General features: G+C 41.9%; 1 protein-coding gene across 1 annotated transcript in view; it reads right to left on the bottom strand.

Moving 5' to 3' along the window:
• Positions 1-18,883, bottom strand: part of LOC109924299 (receptor-type tyrosine-protein phosphatase U-like) — a 289,829-nt gene that overhangs the window by 208,227 nt on the left and 62,719 nt on the right. Inside the window, exon 5 of the mRNA XM_048612922.1 lies at positions 1,162-1,455. Coding sequence (XP_048468879.1) covers positions 1,162-1,455 — 294 coding nt within the window. The remainder of the gene's footprint in view (positions 1-1,161; positions 1,456-18,883) is intronic.

Raw genomic sequence — 18,883 nt, 5'->3', positions numbered from 1 at the left:
AAGAGGTGGAGGTTGTATTATTAATCAGGGAGAATGTCACATCTGAACACAGAGAGGGCATACTGGTTGGGTCATCCACTGAGGCAATATGGGTAGAGCTCAAAAAAAGAAGGGTGCAATCACTGATGCCACCGGGACATTGAGGAACAAATATGTTGGCAGATTATGGAAAGATGCAATGACCATAAGACATAGGAGCAGAAATTAGGCCATTCAGCCCATCGGTACTGCGCCGCCATTCAATCATGGCTAATAAGTTCCTCAACCCCATTCTCCCGCTTTCTCCCCGTAACCCTTGATCCCCTTGATAATCAGGAACCTATCTATCTCAGTCTTAAATGTACTAAACGACCTGGCCTCCACAGCCCTCTGTGGCAGTGAATTCCATATATTCACCACTCTCTGGTGAATTCCATAGATTCACCACTCTCTGGCTGAAGAAGTTTCTCCTTATCTCCATTCTAAAAGGTCTTCTCTTTACTCTAACGCTGTGCCCTCAGGTCCTAGTCTCTCCTACCAATGGAAACATCTTCCCAACATCCACTCTGGCCAGGCCATTCAGTATTCTGTAAGTTTCAATTAGATCCCTCTCATCCATCCAAACTCCAATGAGTATAGTCCCAGAGTCCTCAAATGTTCCTCATCTGTTAAGCTTTCCATTCCTGGGACCGTTCTCATGAACCTCCTCTGAACCCGCTCCAGGACCAGTACATCCTTCCTGAGATATGGGGCCCAAAACCGCACACAATACTCCAAACGTGGCCTGACCAGAGCCTTATAAAGCCTCAGTAGTACATACCTGCTTTTATATTCAAGTCCTCTCAAAATAAATGCCATCATTGCATTTGCCTTCCTGACTACTGACTCAACCTGCAAGTTTACCTTGAGAGAATCCGGGACTAGAACTCCCAAGTCTCTTTGCACTTCAGACTTCTGAATTTTCTCCCCATTTAGAAAATAGTCCATGCTTTTATTCTTCTTACCAAAGTGCATGACCTCACGCTTTCCCATGTTGTACTCCATCTGCCACTTCTTTGCCTACTCTCCTAACCAGTCCTTCAAAATCCTTGGATGTATCTCATCCAGTCAGGGTATCTTCTCAGCTTTAAATAGCAGGCTCATTTTGTGATATGTTAATGTAACAAAGTAGAAATGATTTACCTGCACATTTGGTCTTGCTGATGAGTTTGGGTCCTGGCTTTCCTTGCCCTCCCTCACCAGGCCGAGTCAGTTGGATGTTGATCTGGTATTCAGTGTCTGGGTCTAAGTGCATCAGCTTACATTTTGGACTGACAACAGCCTGGACTTTTACTTGGGATGTTGAGGTCTTCTGGTATACAATCTCTTTCCGAATAATGGGGCCATCTCCAATAAAGTCGTTGATATTTAGGTCCACCATCAGGAATGTTGAGCCAACCTCTATCACTTGGGGTGCAGCAGCTGGTGTTGGAGGTTCTAAAAAGAAAAGAAGAAAACAAGATGCATTTACTTTATTTACAACTTTTCCAGTAGGTGATTGTAACAAAGTCAGACAGGTGGACCTCATAGAATATGAGTTCCCTGATTGGACCAAGTTAACTGCCCCAATCAGGGAGCCCTGGCTGACAGATAGATATAGAACATAGAACAGTACAGCACAGTACAGGCCCTTTGACCCACGATGTTGTGCTGACCTATTATCCTACTCTAAGATCAAAACTAACCTGCACACCCTTCATTTTAATATCATCCATGTGCCTATTCAAGAGTTCTTTAAATGTCCCTAATGCATCTGACTCTACTACCACCGCTGGCAGTGCATTCCATGCACCCACCACTCTCTGTGTAAAGAACCTACCTCTGACATCTCCCCTATACCTTCCTCCAATCACCTTAAAATTATGCCCCCTTGTGATAGTCATTTCCGCCCTGGGAAAAAGTCTCTGGCTATCCACTCTATCTATGCCTCTCATATAAACAGAAGTGTCAGAGGTTCTGTTCATTCTGACAGCTAGCTCTGAGGATGCCAGACCAGTGTCAACTACTAGGCACGTGCAAATAAAGGGTGACTTGGTGATGGGGTATTGGTCTCTGTGGAGTTACTTTCATGCAACAAAGGAAAAAAGTATGCTCCTGAACAAATTCATTCATAATAGTCATTGTTGAATTGGAATAAACATTTCTGGAATCATGCTGTTGTTAGGGAAGCTCAATTTGTTCAATCCTGCCCGTGAAGACTCGGCCCAGTATGTGGAAAGAAAACGTTATATTTTTCCGGGCATATGACATTGGGGAAGATAGAAAGCAATGAGTAATTCTCTTGACAGCTTGTGAACCTGCAGCTTATTTGGTTATTTGGAGCCTAACGTTTCTTGAGGTATCAGATACTAAAACCTTTCAAAAGTTAACGGATTTAATTAAAGAATATTACAACTCCAAGTCTCCTCTAACTCTGAGACATTATCGGTTTTACTCAACAGTTCGAGAACCGTTGGAATTGGGATTTGTGACAAGGTTAAGACAACAGGTGTGTGACTTTGATTTAGTCCTTCACAGAGTCATACAGCCATACAGCATGGAAACAGACCTCTTGGTCCAACCGATCCATGCCAAACATAATTCCAAACTACACTAGTCCCACCCGCCTGCTCCTCGCCCATATCCCTCCAAGCCTTTCCTATTCAAGTACTTATCCAAATATCTTTTACACATTGTAATTATACCTACATCCATCACCTCTTCAGGAAGTTCATTCCACAAACAAACACCCCGTGTGTAAAACATTTTGAGATGCTTTGAGCCCATTTGGTATGTGGGATTATTGATGTAACCATGAAAAGCACCTACTAGTTGAATCTCAGCTGTACTTCAAATAGGCACTGCATCTAGGTTTATCTTGAGAAAATGCAGCAAGTAGAGGTTATGAGTTACAGGGTATGCCAATGGAAGTTGACACCATTGTCAGGCTGACTGAGCTTGGGGGACACCACTGGAGTGAAGTTAATTGCATATCCTTGCTCAGGATATATCCTGAACAGGGGAACTCCAGGTCAGCCCACAGCAAAACTCCAAAACAAAGCCAAGCCCACAGCAAAACCGCAAAACAAAGGCAAGCCTCAGGCAAACAGTTATAATTTTCTTGAGGGTCTAGGTTGGCCAAGCCAGTGTAGTTGTTACCGGTATGTGAACTCAAGACAGCAAAAGAGTCCCACTAGGCCGGACCTGAGTAAGAGAACTCAGTGGCATATATCGAAGAGAGTGCATACCCTGCAAAGCCCACCTACATCTGGTTTGGAACAGTTATATTGCTGAGCAATGTCCAAATCAGAAGCAATCAAAATAAACATCTGGTTAAATAGTCACCCAGTTCTAATGGAGGTTGATACCAGCACGGCTGTATCAGTGATTGCAGAACCAGTCTTTAACAAAATTTGCTCTGGACTCCAACCCTTAAGTTTGCATAAGACCTCGGCTAGGCTGAGAACTAAGGTTGGGCAACCTTTACAGATGAAGGGTACAACTTCAATTCTGGTCTTATACGAGAAGCAACTGGTTCAGTTACCACTGATTGTTGCAAAAGGCTTGGGCCCAAGCTTGATGGGGAAAAATTGCTTGAGAAAGTTTCATCTTGATTGGCTCAACATTTTTTGATGAGAAAATAGCTGCCTGAGTGCAGTCCTACTTAAATACCTTGAAAATTTTCAGGAAGATCTAGGGACTATTAAAGGAGCCAAAGCCATCTTGCATGTTGACCAGGAAGCAATTCCACAATCTTTTATTAAAGACTGGTTCTGCACTCACTGATACACCCATGCTGGCATCAATTCCACAGTGCCATTTGCCTTACGTGCAAAAGTAGAGGCAGAAATCAGAAGAGCGAAGGAATCATGAAACCAGTACAGTTTGTGGAATGGGCAGCACCAGGTGTACCAATTGTGAATCCTGATGGGTTGGTTCGCTTTTGTGGGGATTTCAAACAAATGGTAAACTGCTTCTCTCAGCTGGGTAAATATTCAATCCCTCGCATACAGGACATATACATAAAGCTGGCAAAAGGTTGTCCTTCACTAAGGTGGACATGAGCCATGTGTACCTCCAATTATGGTTAGTTGAGGTTTTCCAGAAGTATGCTGCAATTAATATCTGTAAGTGATTGTACCAATATACGAGACTGCCATTTGGGATTTCATCAGCCTGTTCAATTTTTCAACAGGTGATGGAGAACATTTTGCAAGGTCTACTTCAGGCCGCCATTTATCTGGATGACGGGCTAATAAGAGGGAAGATAAATAAAGAGCACTTAGAGAACTTAGGCATAGTCCTTAGACATTTCTCCAAAGCAGGCATACACCCGAGAATGGAAAAATGTGTGTTCCAGGCACTCCAGGTGATCTAATTGGGCTACAGAGTTGACAAGACTGGGTTACACCTGTTGAAAGAGAAAGTGAAGGCGATCAAAGGAGCCCCAGCTCCCACATCTGTACCGGAGGTCCGATATATCCTTGGATTGGTGAATTATTATGGAAAGTTCATACATAATCTGGCTTCCATTTTGGCACCCGTACATCTGCTGTTGAAAAAGTGTCAGCCTTGAAAGTAGTCTTGTAGTCAAGATGGAGCCTTTAGGGAAGTGAAGAAGCAGCTATCATCATCTAAGGTATTGCCCCACTATGATCCCAACTGAGGTCTGGTGCTGCCATGCAATGCCTCCCCATAATGTATTGGGGTAGTATTAGCTCACAGATGGCCGAATGGAGAACAACACCCAATAGCGTGTGTGTTGCGGACTTTGGCTGATACAGAGTGCAAATATGCCCACGTAGAGAAGGAGCATTTGGTGGTCATGTTTGGTGTGAGAAAGTTTCACAAATACCTTTCCGGGTGTGAATTTGTAATTAACAGACCACAAACCCCAGGTAGGGCTAATCAAACAGGACAAGGCCATGCTGCCCATAACTTCAGGTCAAAATCAATGGTGGGCTCTCATTCTACGTGTAGACAGTTACAAGTTGGTACTGTCTGGGAGGTCAAGTATCAAAGCAGATGCCTTCAGCCACCTCCCGCTGGCAGATACACTACCAGTAGTGCTGCCACTGGAAGAGTTCATTCTGGTTTTTAACTTTCTGGACATCCTTCCAGTGACCACTGAAAATATCAGACTGCGGATACAAAAAGGTCTGGTCCTAGCAAAACTAAAACAACTGGTGGTAATGGAGGAAACAAAAGGACTATCACAACCAGGACTGAAATCTTTCTGGACCTGATAAGACCAGACTACCGTAGAGGATGGTATTTTATTATGAGGAACAAGAGTAATTGTCCAAAGCAAAAGTTGCTGCCAAATACTGGCTGAAGTTCACCAGGATCATCCAAGATGAGAAATTATGTCTGGTGGCCGGGATTGAATGCTGACGTAGCCGCGTTGGTGGGGCAAAAATTACCATCACCAGCTCCCCCAAGTTCATGGGAATTGCCAGATATACTCTGGACTATGCTGGCCCTTTCATGGGCTTAACATTCTTAGTCATTATGGATGCCCACTCAAAGTGGTTGGATGTGCATAGAGTTCATTCATCAAACATGTGGACAACAATGGAAAAGCTGCAAGCATCTTTGCAATACATGGGCTCCTGGAGGTGTTGATCACAGACAACAAGCCTTCGTTTACCAGCATGGAATTTGAGTATTTCCTGAAGTTGGACAGCATTCGGCAAATAAGGACGGCCCATACCATCCATCATCCAGTGGTCTGGGGGAAGAGCAGTCCAAACTTTGAAGACAGGCTTAAAGAAACAGCCTAGAGCTTAACTCCACACCACACTGTCCCTGTTCCTTTTTGATTATCGGACCACTCCGCATACAACTACAGGTCCAGCAAAGTTGCTAACTGGGGAGAAGACTCCACACTAGGTTAAATCTGATCTACTGGGCCTTGTGAGGATGATGAAATGACATCAGGAATGCCAAGCAAGACACAAGACTCCTCTAAACAAGAGAGACAGTTTACTTCAGCGGACAAAATTTGGTGCCAAAACCGTGGAAATGGCTCTAAGAGGTACAGTCAAGGCAAGGTCAGATCTTGTGACATACAAAGTTTGGGTAGGAGAGGTGATCCTGAACAAGCATGTGGACCACATAGAAGCTACAAACTCACGAACAGGGCAGGAGTAAAACATACCCAGAAGCTCAGAACAGACTGAACAACTGGTAGAACCTGTGGATTCTCCAATTTGTTGATGTCACAGAAACCTTGGAGACTGAGATAGACATGACAGATGTTGCAGCCTTGACTCCGTTATTGCCTGAAGAAGAGGAGGAATTTCTTCCGAGACACTCTGGGTGCGGGAGGCGGGCTACAGTCTGGTACACACTGCCCGTATCCGAGGCTAAGTTGGAAGATCCGGACCCGATGTGAAAATGCCCCAGGAGGTGCTACAAGAGAAAGAGCAAGTCTACATCCCCGGACTTAGAGCAGGAGGGATGTATTGGTTGTAACAAGGTCAGCCAGGTGGACCTCATAGAATATGAGTTCCCTGATTGGGGCTGTTAACCTGGTCCAACTGGGGACCCCTAGCTGATGGATATAAACAGGAGTGTCAGAAGTTCTGTTCACTCTGAGAGTTGGCTCTAAGGATGCTAGACCAGTGTCAAGTAGTATGCATGTGCAAATGAAAGGTGACTTGGTGATGGGATTCCGGCCTCCATGGAGTTATTTCATTTTCCATAAATTCTATCTTAAGAATAAGAATTGCGCTCTGACTTAACCTTGGGATGTCTTAGATTAACATTGATTTTCAAAGTCTTGCTCTCAATTACTGGTCAGAATTACACACATTCAATCCTAAAAACATGTCAGACAAAATCCTGCATCTACATTGGATTGGCCTTGTTTTATTCTCAATTGCATGATGTTACTAAGATGTGACACAATTATCTTTCTTTTTACCTTTTCTCCCATCGCTTTATGCTCTTTATGATCATTGAAGCTTGCTTGGAATGAATTCAATGCCCACTACCTCCCATACAAGTGCTGTAATGCTCAGCAGTGGCTTTGAATAGTTAGCTTAATACAAGGACCATTGACCTTCAGCTCTATCTCAATATCAAAGTTTCAGAAAAGAATAGTGGCTAACCATTGGGGCAAGAAATGCTGGCTGTTTTATATTTCTCCCTTTCTTTATCTGAAGTGGAGCCTAAATCATTTACTCTAGTGACAGAGCACAAACTAGCAATCAAACCAGATACCTTCCTGCTTTCGATGGAAACTCTGAAAGGGATCACAGTTATCAATTTTGCTATTGGAGATGTCTCATAACACAGAATCACACAATTGTTATGACACTGAAGGAGGCCATTGAGCCGATCGTGCCTGCACCAGTTCTATTACCCAGTGTCAATCTCCTGCCATTTCTCAAAATCTCTAAGTAATCATCTAATGCCCTCTTGAATACCTCATTTGAATGCTCCATTCTCTTTTGTTATTCACTGGTAGATGGAAAAAGAATAGCATGCATTTAAATTGCAATACCCACAACCTCAGAATGTTCTAAAGAACTTCATAAAGAGCGTTATATATTTGAAGTGCCGACACTGTCACACTCTGGTCAAATGGCATTTAGGAAGTTTCCACAAACAACAAAATGAGAACAAGATCATTTGTTTTTAGTGGTGTTAGCTGAGGAATAAATATCAATCAAAGAATTTGGAGGAACTCTGCGGTCCTAATCCTTTGGATTAGTATTATAGAATTTGGTTAAGTTTGCTGGTAATATAAGGGTTTCTTTTATTTTCTTATGGGGTGGGCAGCACTGGCTGGCCAGCATTTATTCCCATCCCCAGTTCTCCTTGAGAAGGTAGAGGTGAGCTGCAGTTTATGTTCTATAGGCATACCCAAAATGCCGTTACAGACTGAGTTCCAGGATTTTGACCCAGCAACAGTGAAGAAACAATGATATATTTCCTATGGTGAGTGACTTGGAGGGAAAATTGCAGGTGGTGGTGGTCCCATGTATTGCTGCCTTTGTCCTTCGACATGGCAGGAGTAGTGGGTTTGGAAGATGCTGTCTAAGGATCTTTGCGAATTTCTGCAGTGTATCTTTTAGATAGTACACAATGTTGCTACTGAGCACTTGTAGGGTTGGATGCTTGTGAATCTGGTGCCAATCAAGTGGACTACTTTGTCCTGAATGTGTCAAACTTCTTGAGTGTCGAAGCTTTACTCATCCAGGCAAGTGGAGAGTATTCCATCATACTCCTCCCCTGTGCTTTATAGATAATGGATAGGCTTTGGGAGTCAGGAGTTAAGTTATTTGTTGCAGGATTCCTGACCTCTGAAGTGCTGTTATATGCACTGCATTTACATGGTTAGTCCAGTTGGGTTTCTGGTCACTGGTAACTTCCATGATGCTGAGAGTGGGGGATTCTTAATGGTAATGCCATTGAATGTGAAGAGATGATGGTTAGATTATCTTTTGTTGGACATAATCATTTCCTGGCATTTGTGTTGTACAAATGTTACTGTAACTTTTCAACATGCCTGGATAATATCTTGATGTGGAGATGCTGGTGTTGGACTGGGGTGGACAAAGTCAGAAGTCACATGACTCCAGGTTATATTCCAACAGGTTTATATAAAATCACAAGCTTTCGGAGCAAGGCTCCAAAAGTTCGTGATTTTAAATAAACCTGTTGGACGCTCACCTGGTGTCATCTGACTTTGACTTTGGATATTGTCTAACTCTTGCTGTATTTGGACATGGACTGCTTCAGTATCTGAGGAATTGTGAATGGTGCTGAGCACCGTCCAATCATCAGCGAACATTCCCACTTTTGACAGTATGATGGAGGACCTTATAGTCATGGATAGAGCAGCTGAAGATGGGTGAGCGTAGAACACTACACTGAGGAACACCTACAGATGTGTCTTGGAACTACATGACTGAACTCCAATCACCACAAGCATCTTATCGTGACTTAAAAATATATCACTGATCCTTCAGTGTTGCTTTGTCAAAACTCTGTAATTCTTTCCCTAGCACTGTCGTGGTCTACCTACAAGCCATGAATTGCAGCAGTTCAAGAAAGCAGCTCAACACAATCTTCTCAAAAGTAACTAGGGACGGGCAATAAATACTGGCTCAACCAGTGACACCCACACTCATGGATAACAAAACAAAATCCTGAGGGTGTTTGACAGGATGGTTACGAAAAGGATATTTCCTCGCGTGGGAGATCGAAGCACTAGAGGTCACAATTTAAAAACAAGGGGTCATCCAATATAGACAGAAGAAAGTTGATTTTTTTTCCTTTCAGAGTGCAGCACGTCTTTGGATGCCTTCTTTCCTTGAATATTTTACGGCAGAGGTGTGCACATTCTTGGTAAGTAGGGGCTGTAAGATTATCAGGAATATGTGAGGATATAGAGCTGGGCTAGGAATCAGATCAGCTATGATCTTATCAAATGGCAGAGCGCACTTGAGGGGCAAAATTGCTATTCATGCTCCTAACTCAAATGTTTGTATGTTGATCTGAAGTAATACTTCCTTAGGGTGTTTCCCAATCTCCTAACATTTATCGAAACGACTTTGCTTGTAGCTCAGAAGTAAAACAAAATTATAGGCTAATTTAAAACCTGGTGTGTTCATTTAATTTTATTTGAAAATTTTAGATTATTTGTTGTTATAGCTGCAGGAAATGCAGTTCCCTTTGAAGTATGCAGTGTTGTAGAGGAGATACCCTGTGATAAAACAAACAGGAACATGTGCACCTTGAATTCAAACACTCAGGAAAATCAGTTTTAGTGCTTGAGAAACAACTTCAGTGGTCTTCTTTCTGCTGAAGTTATGACAGGAGATGAGGATTTCTGTCACTACAGAAATTCTATCCCCACAGCTCCTGCAGCGTGCTGAAAATATTCTTTACTTTGGTACTCGCCTCTTATAAAAGTACACTTTTGTGAGACAGGGAAGCAAGTCTTGTAGGATCTTCAATCAAATCTTTTAATCAGTTGACACTAGGAAACAAAAACAGCAAAAAAATGCCAACTTTTCAACTAGCTAAGATATTGAGGATCATCATTATTTTTTAACGTGAACTTATCGTAGTTAAGGGTCTCATATGATCTGTTAAAGAAACTAGAAAAGCATTTATAATGTTCTGTTGCAAAGTTACTGTGTGTAAACTTGTAAGATTGTAAAATGGGGGAAAGCAGTGCATCGTCCCTTCAAAAGATCGTACTTTTAGCCGTGCTGAGAGTTAAAATGGATGTCTGAACGGCAGCTTAAAGTGCAGATGCGCAGAGAGCACCCAAATTGAAACATTTTGTATCGATGCTATGTTTATCCAATGACCATTTAAATGCCCTTAAAGTTGGCGAGTGTATAGCATTTTTACCAAGGCAAGTCATTTCAAATTTAGCCAATCAAATTAAACCAAGCCCTTAGATACTAAAAACCTGATACTTAAATCTGATGGTGTTGACAACCTAGAACCAATCTGACTGTAAAGAAATGAATAGGTCATTAAGGTTATAAAGATGATGGTATTTGGAAACTCAGAGAGAGCAAACTGCCATATGAGAAATAAGCATCGGGTTCTCACAAGAAATCACTAAGCTCTCTAAGAAGGCACCATCTTATCCATCAAAGGTACCACTGCAATTTTTTTTTAGCTCAGAGTCCTCACAGAGGAAATTATACGGAAAACATCCATGACAGCAAGATCAGCAGAAGAAAGACATTTATGACTTCAGATCAACAGAAGAAAGGCTGGAGAAGGCAAGGGGTTCCAGAAGACATAGTCTGTGCGATGTTGGAGACATTAAGTTTTAAGTTATTGTTGTCTTATTGATTGGGTTTATATTAGTGGGACTTGTGTTTATTTGAACAGCATTCCAGTAGAACTTAGTTCAGTTTGGGAATAGTGAGTACTTAGGAGGGAATTGTTCAGTTTGTTAGTAATTCTGTTAATCCGTTCATTCTTAGGGTTAAATAAATAAATTGTTACTTGTTTATGAAGCAGAGCATGATTTCCTTTCTTTTAAGCACTCTTTTAACAGATTACGAGGGGAAAGGCAAGCTTCTCTGAGTTAATTATTAGAAGGGAACCTCTCCACTCCTTTTTTGCTTTAATTGCGTACAGCTCTGGTCGCCGTATTATAGGAAGGATGTGGAAGCATTGGAAAGGATGCAGAGGAGATTTACCAGGATGTTGCCTGAAATGGAGGGAAGGTCTTATGAGGAAAGGCTGAGGGACGTGAGGCTGTTTTCGTTGGAGAGAAGAAGGTTAAGAGGTGACTTAATAGAGACATACAAGATGATCAAAGGATTAGATAAGGCGGACAGCAAGAGCCTTTTTCCTCAGATGGTGATGGCTAGCACGAGGGGACATAGCTTTAAATTGAAGGGTGATAGATATAGGACAGATGTCAGAGGTAGGTTCTTTACTCAGAGTAGTAAGGGCGTGGAATGCCCTGCCTGCAACAGTAGTAGACTCGCCAACTTTAAGGGCATTTAAATGGTCATTGGATAAACATATGGATGATAATGGAATAGTGTAGGTTAGATGGGCTTCAGATTGGTTTCACAGGTCGGTGCAACATCGAGGGCTGAAGGGCCTGTACTGCGCTGTAATGTTCTATGTTCTATCAACAGAGGGGTTTGATCTTCCCTAACTTTGTAACAGCTCTGAGTAATAAAGCTACAGTCAGTGGCATGAGACTGCCACTAATTATCACACATCAAAATGTACTGTCAATGTACACTTAAACATTTAAACTAGGGGCAGAAGAAGATCATTTGACCCCAGCTGTAGCCAGCCAGTTGTGTTTTTTTTGGGGGGAGGGGGCAGTGGGGTGTGGTGGGCAGAGGAGAGCAGATCCCCCAAACTGAGAATTAAAATCCAGCAATAATACTAGCTGTGAGCCTAGAAATCAGTCAAGGAGGGGTGGGGGGAGAAGGGTTATATTGGTTAGCAAAGGCTTTTCTGATTGGCCCAGGTTAACAACTCCAATCAAGAACCTCATAGTCAACGAGGTCCAACTGGTTCCATTCACTAAATTGAAGCAGTCTTTCATTGCTTTTAAGACTGAGGTAGATAGATTTCTCAAAAGTAAGGGAATGAAAGGTTATTGAGCAGGACAGGAGTATGGAGTAATCTGATCAACTGTATTCTTGTTGAATGGTGGAGAAGACTTGAGGGCCAAATGATCTTCTTCTGCCCCAAGTTTAAATGTTTAAGTGTACATTGACAGTACATTTTGATGTGTGATAGTTGGTGGCAGTCTTGTGCCACTGACTGTAGCTTTATTACTTAGAGCTGTTATGAAGCTGGTAACAGTCAGTGTGGTGGTGGTGGTGGTGGTGGTGTTGTTGGAACTGAAGCAAAGATGCCTTGGTAGCAAGGCTTGTACTTGCACCACACTTCTAAATAAGTACGCTTTATTTTTGTGTATGTTTTCACCTTTTTTGTGTCTGGACTGAGCCTTATTGAGTCAGCTGTGCCTTTGGGAGTGAGCTAGGTCTCTATGGGTGGACTGTATCTTTGCTGTAGGCCTAGCCTCTGAGACTCTGCTATGTTTCTGCAAGCAGACCAGGCCTCAAGGATGGACTGAGTATCTGCAAGATTAGTGCTTCCTGCCTTTGGGCATGGACTCAGCTCTTTTTATGTTTGGACTGTTTTGTGTCCCTGGGTCTAGCAGGCTTTACTGAGAGCTGGAAGGTGAGTAGGTTGTTACAAAAGCCAGATGGTGTGTAGGTCATCCTGAAAGCTGTTGCGCTGAGTGTTGGAAGGTTTGTAGAGTGCCCTGAAAACTGTTATCCTGGGAAGGCATAGGGAGGGGCTGTCCTGAAGATGGCCGCAAGGTGAGTAGGGGCTGGCAAGGAGGTGAAAGTTATGTTGGTGTGGGTTGAGACCAAAAGGTGTGTAGGGACAAGGCTGTCCTAGAGGCAGTTGAAAGGTAAGAGAAGGCTGATTGCTGGTTTTCCTGTGTGTGTTTATCTTGAATGTACTTTGTCTAAAATTTTCTCTTATGGTGTGTTACAGTGGGATTTTGGGGTCTGGTTACTGTCCCCACTTCTCTGCAAATTGTTGATTGATTTGCTAACTGACTGCACAGTAGGATTTGGGGGTTTGTGTTTTACTGTCCCTATTTTCCTGTTAAATTGTTTGGGTTGACTGTTACCTTTTAATTTGTTTTCTATTTTGTACCGTTCAATAGAGTATAACCGGGAGATTTGAATCGTCTCTGTTGAGGCTCAACTCTGAGCTGGCTGACCACAGCCAGTATATTATGCCTTAATAAATAAAAGGTGACTTAGTGGTTGGAACTGGCCTTTGTGCAGTTATTTCATTCTACTACCTTTTTTTGTTTTTAGGAAGAGAATTCCAAATACTCATGACACTTTTTTTTTTTAAAAAAAAAACTCTTTACTAGGCATCCATTTATTTTTGTGATTTGCAGCAAATTATTGTTCTTGTCTTCTCAAATGTTTAATACCTCCATCAATACCACTTTTTAAAAAAAAAAAAAACAGCTTATTTGACTAAGTGTTGAGCTGGAGGAACACAGCAGGCCAGGCAGTATCAGGAACCGGAAAGCTGGTGTTTTCCTGTGATTTCTGAAGAAGGGTCCTGATCCAAAACATTAGCTTTCCTGCTCCTCTGCTGCGTGGCCTGCTGTGTTCCTCCAGCTCAACACTGTTATCTCTGACTCCAGCATTTGAGGTTCTTGCTATCTCTGCTTATTTGACACTTCACCTCACTACTTCTAGTTGTTGGATAGTTCAGTTTTGCTCTCTTTACATACATGGCTTCCATATGGTGTCATGACCATTTAGTTCATCCATCCTACAGCTGTTATTCCATGGAAAGTGGGAGCTGTACCATTCATTAGCCTACACCTGAATGGTGCTGGGTCCACTGTTCTATAAAACTGCATTACTGGGAAGTAGAGATTAATTTTCATCCTTTTTATAGGAGTAAAGAATAACTAGGGAAAACAGTCACCTCAGTAGAAAGGTTTAGTTTGTACAACCTACAAACTGGCAGTATTTGGTTTGAAATCTGAGTTACTAAAAGCTGTGAAAGTTTAACCTGTTTGGGACTATTCACGTGGAAAGGCTCCACAGCTCATAGGAAAGAAACTGAACAGAATCGGATAAGTAAACTTAAAGATTTGACCTAAGGAGGGTAATTTCTCCACATTTTTGAGAAACTGATGTGGATTAACCTTATTAGTGAGCAGGTCACTGACTAGGAATCAGTGTGGAGCTAGAGGAACACAGCAGGTCAGATTTAAAACATGAGGAGAAATTACTTCTATCAAAGTCATTAATTTGTGGAATACGCTACCAGTGTGTGGGATGCTGGAAGATTGAGTAAACTTGGAGACTGACTGACAGGTTTTTAATTAGTAATGGGATGATGGGTTAGTGAGAGTAGGCAGAAAAGTAGAAATGAGGCCAGGACCAGATTAACCACAATCATATTGAATGGTGAAGCAAGCTTAAGGGCCTGAATTGCCTACTCCTCCTATTAGTTATTGTGTTTTTTTTTTGATGTATTCCATCAGCATGTAACTCCGAGTCAGTCTACTACCTGTGAAGCAAAAATCAGTGTGATGGAAAATTCCCCAGTGGCCTAGATGAGTGCAGCGTGAACAACACCCAAAAACTTTCCAAGACAAACCGGTTCATTGGCGCTATGTCCATAGACATTGACTCCCTCCACCACCAACATCCAGTAGCAGCAGTGTATCATCTAAGATGTGCTGCAGAATTTCACCAAAGCTTCCAAACCTGTGACCACTTCCATTTAGAATGACGAGATTAGCAGAACACCACCACCTGCAAGTTCTCCTCCAAGCCACTCCCCATTTTGACTTGAGAATATATCACTGTTGCTTAAGTAGCTAGGTCAAAATCATGAAACTCCCTCCACGATATTATGGTTCTACCTTCAGTACATGGACTGCAACCATTCAAGGAGGCTACTCATCCCCACCACCTTCTCAAGGGCAGTCAATAAATGCTGGCCAGCCAGCAAAAACCACATCCTGTGAGTGAAATTTTAAAAACTTGGATAATGGGCACTGTTGGAAAACAGGTTCAAATATAATTTTGCTGTGTGCTTTAACTATGTTGTACATTTAGATAGCTTGTTTGTTTATTTTATGATAGGGATAACATGCCAACCAAAGCCTTACTGTCATTGGATTCATATCCCAGAAGTTAAAATATTCATTGATCCCCAAAGTTGCCCAATTATTCCCATCCAGATGTTATAAATAACAGATCTTACACACCAAGTTTATAATTTAAACAAAAATAGACAAATTATTAATATTATAACATTAGCAGGATAAAGTTAAACAAGGTAACCTAATTAACATTTTATGTAAATCCAATCTTCCTTGACGATAATCCTCATGTTCACTCAAAGATACAGTTAAGGGATTTTTGTTTTAAAAGTTAAAGAATTGTAATCTGCCAGGTTAAGCCAACAGTTTCAACAGTCTTCCTACAATCCTTGGATAATGAAATGGTCACAGGTATGTTGTTGTTCATCTAATTTTGAATTTGAATAACTCGAGAGAGGCCAGCATCACATCACCAAGTCATCCTTTATTTACACATGCATATGTTGGACCAGTATCAAGTATCCTCAGAACTAGGTCTGAGTGAGCAAAACCTCTGACGCTCCTGTTTATCTGTCAGCCAGAGGGTCCCTGATTAGACCAGGTTAACAACTCCAATTAAGGAGTTCTGAGGTCCATCTGCTGATCTTGTTACAATTACCACAGAAGCAGTAATGTAAACAGTTTCAACAGACTTCCAGAAATATTTACTTATTTGTTACAGGCTGTGGTCCTCATTTCAGAACATTTAACAACTTGATAAATGGATTAAAACAACTATAGTGACTGGGGGAAAAAACAGCAGCATTCTCCAAAACCTTCCAAAATCTCTCTGCACCTGCCAAAATCAGTCAGAACCGGTTCTTTCCCTCATTTTCTTTTATAACCAACATTTTCTATTGTTGGCTGGTTAACACCAGCCATCCCCAATTGAACATCCAACCAGCTGCTAGTCCTCAACGTACCAACACAGTGCCAATTCATCCACAGTGCTCCTTTGAGTAGCATAATCTTCCAGACCAGTGCCCAACATAAATATCTGAGTTTGTTTTCATCTCTGTTAAAACAGGCAGCTGTTCAAAGTTCAACTCCTAACCTCACTCACAGTTCCACCAAAAAAAATGAGAATAAAAGAAAAATAGTGAAGGCCTTCACATTATTATGTTTCTGTTAAGTTGTTAAAGAAACTCTACAGTCTCATGATTATGCTTCAATGACTGACCACCTCATTGTCTAAAATTAAAACAAAAAAATCAAGTCAGATTTCATTCAGAGATCTGACTTGTTCGGTAGTACTATCTGTTGGGTCGAAGAGAAATGTTAGGCCTCTTAACAATAACCAGTCAATAGGATGGTGTATAAAGAAAGAACTATTGGGAGTGTCAGAAGGTATAGTTATAATCACAGGGAAGTGAAATATAAACTGTTCTTGGGTGTATAGGTGAGGTGTTCATCAAATATTTTCAGGATATTTTATTAGAACAGCAAGTTCTAGGACCATCCAGAGACCGGGCTATATTAGGCTGATATTGTACAATATGATAGGATTAAATAATGACCATGTAGTGAAGAGTGGATCCAAGACTCTTCAGTAAGAGTAAAAGGATGAGGACCTGAGATCAAAGACCTAAACTAAACTTCCAAATCCAGTTAAGATTGGAAAATATGACTTAGCAGACTAGGACTGGGAGGAGTATGCAGTAAGTCAACATCAATATGAAGCAAACTGGGAGATCATTTAAGAGGGGCAAGTGTGGAAGTCACATCACACAAACGTCAGGAAATACCATCTCCATAAGAAACAACATTACTATCACCACTTGACAGTCAATGGTGTAACCATTACTGAAACTCCCCACTATCAACATCTTGGGGCTATCATTGCCAGACTGAGAACATACACTGGGGAACCATTGCAGATTAAGTGTAGACTTTAGTTCCAGTCTCCTATAAGAAGCAGTTGGTGTAGTTACACCTGATGGTCATAAAAAGCTCAGGCAGAATTGGTTTAGAAAGATTCACCTGGATTGGCTTAACATTTTTGATTAGAAAATGGCTGCCTCAGTGAAGTCATAGGAATTTACCCAGGAGTATTTCAGGAAGGATATGGGACTATCAAAGGGGCAAAAGGCACTTTATGTGTTGACCAGGAAGCAATTCAGATTTTGCAAGTCCTAATAAGTCTGACTTATTGCTCTATATTATTCTTCAGGGTTGAATAATACGGAACTGCAATGTTAGACAGATGTCTTAGATTTTCATGAGATTAGTTTACCAATTTCTAAAGATGAAATGTTATTGTGAAGGACCAAAGGCCTGGGACTAAAGGAAACTGCCAACCTTGAAAACAGTGGAAGGAAACATAGAAACATAATAAATAGAAGCAAGAGTAGGCCATTTGGGCCTGCTCCACCATTTATTACGATCATGGCTGAGCTTCCAATTCCATACCCCTGCTTTCTTCCCATAACTTTTGATACCTTTAATCCTAAGAACAATGAATGTTTCCAAGCAAGTTAAACAATGTATTGGCTGAAATAACTCCACACAGGCCAGTATCCCGTCACCAAGTCACCCCTTATACACAGGAAGAGTCTTTGACTCAAGTACTGCCTCTTCAGCATCAGCTCTCAGAGTACCAGAACCTCTGGCACTCCTCTTCTTTTTATCTCATAGCTGTGGCTCCCTGATTGGGGCTGTTAATCTGGTCCAATCAGGAAGCTCATACTCTATGATGTCCAGCTGGCTGACCTCTTACAGTCACTACAATCCCTCTCCTCTGAGTCGAGGACATAGGTCAGTCCGTTTTCTGAAAGGTTCCTGAGGCATTTTAGCACCAGGTCAGGTTCCGCGGACTCAGTGTCCAATACAGACCACGTGTAATGTAAGGGTACTCGCCTCTTGCATCAGGAGCACATTGGTAGAGTTTTACTCTCTTCTTCTGGCAGCAAAGGTGTTGAGGTGACTCCATCCATCATGTCCACCTCAGAATCAGAGGACTTGTCAATGCTTGATGGAGAGGGTGAACCCATAGGTTCTGGCAGACTTACTGACTACCCGAGGAGCAGGGCATGTTTTGCTCCCATAATATTTGTAAATTCACAGCTTTCATGTAGCCCACTAGCTTGTTCATAACTGTCGCACCTACCCAACCTGGTTCTGACCTTGCACCAACCATGCCTCTTACACATGCAGGGCCATTCCTGTGGTTCTTGCATCTTAGCGGATAATAATGTTTCTTTACTTCATTGAAAAGCTAGGGATTGTCTATGTGATCATTTCCAAAGCTAACCCTTTTTTTTTAGAAGTTGATGCAAAGGTGCCAAGATGGAGGCCAGCTTATGTGTGAACTTTCCAAAATGATTTACTAGCCCAAGAAATGATCTAAGTTCCTGGACTGGCGTGGGAGCAAGGGCACCTTTGATCACTCTCACTTTATCTTCCAATGGGTGTGTCCCACTGTTGTCACCACTGAAATAACTCTGCAGAGGCTGGTATCCCACCACCGAGTCACCTTTTATTTACACAATCAGAGTCCTTGACTCTAGTTTAAAAAAAAACCGAAAGAACTACAGATGCTGTAAATCAGGTACAAAAACAAAATTGCTGGAAAAGCTCAGCAGGTCTGGCAGCACCTGTGGAGGAAAAAACAGAGTTAACGTTTCAGATCTGATGACCCTTCCTGTTCTGGGGAACAGTCACCAGACCCAAAACGTTAACTCTGTTTTTTCCTTCACAGATGCTGCCAGACCTGCTGAGCTTTTCCAGCAA

Source organism: Rhincodon typus, chromosome 27 (assembly GCF_021869965.1).
Source record: "Rhincodon typus isolate 14 chromosome 27, sRhiTyp1.1, whole genome shotgun sequence".
Taxonomy (NCBI): domain Eukaryota; kingdom Metazoa; phylum Chordata; class Chondrichthyes; order Orectolobiformes; family Rhincodontidae; genus Rhincodon; species Rhincodon typus.
The sequence above is the reverse complement of the archived record's forward strand: the minus strand, read 5'-3'. Positions and strand labels throughout refer to the sequence as shown.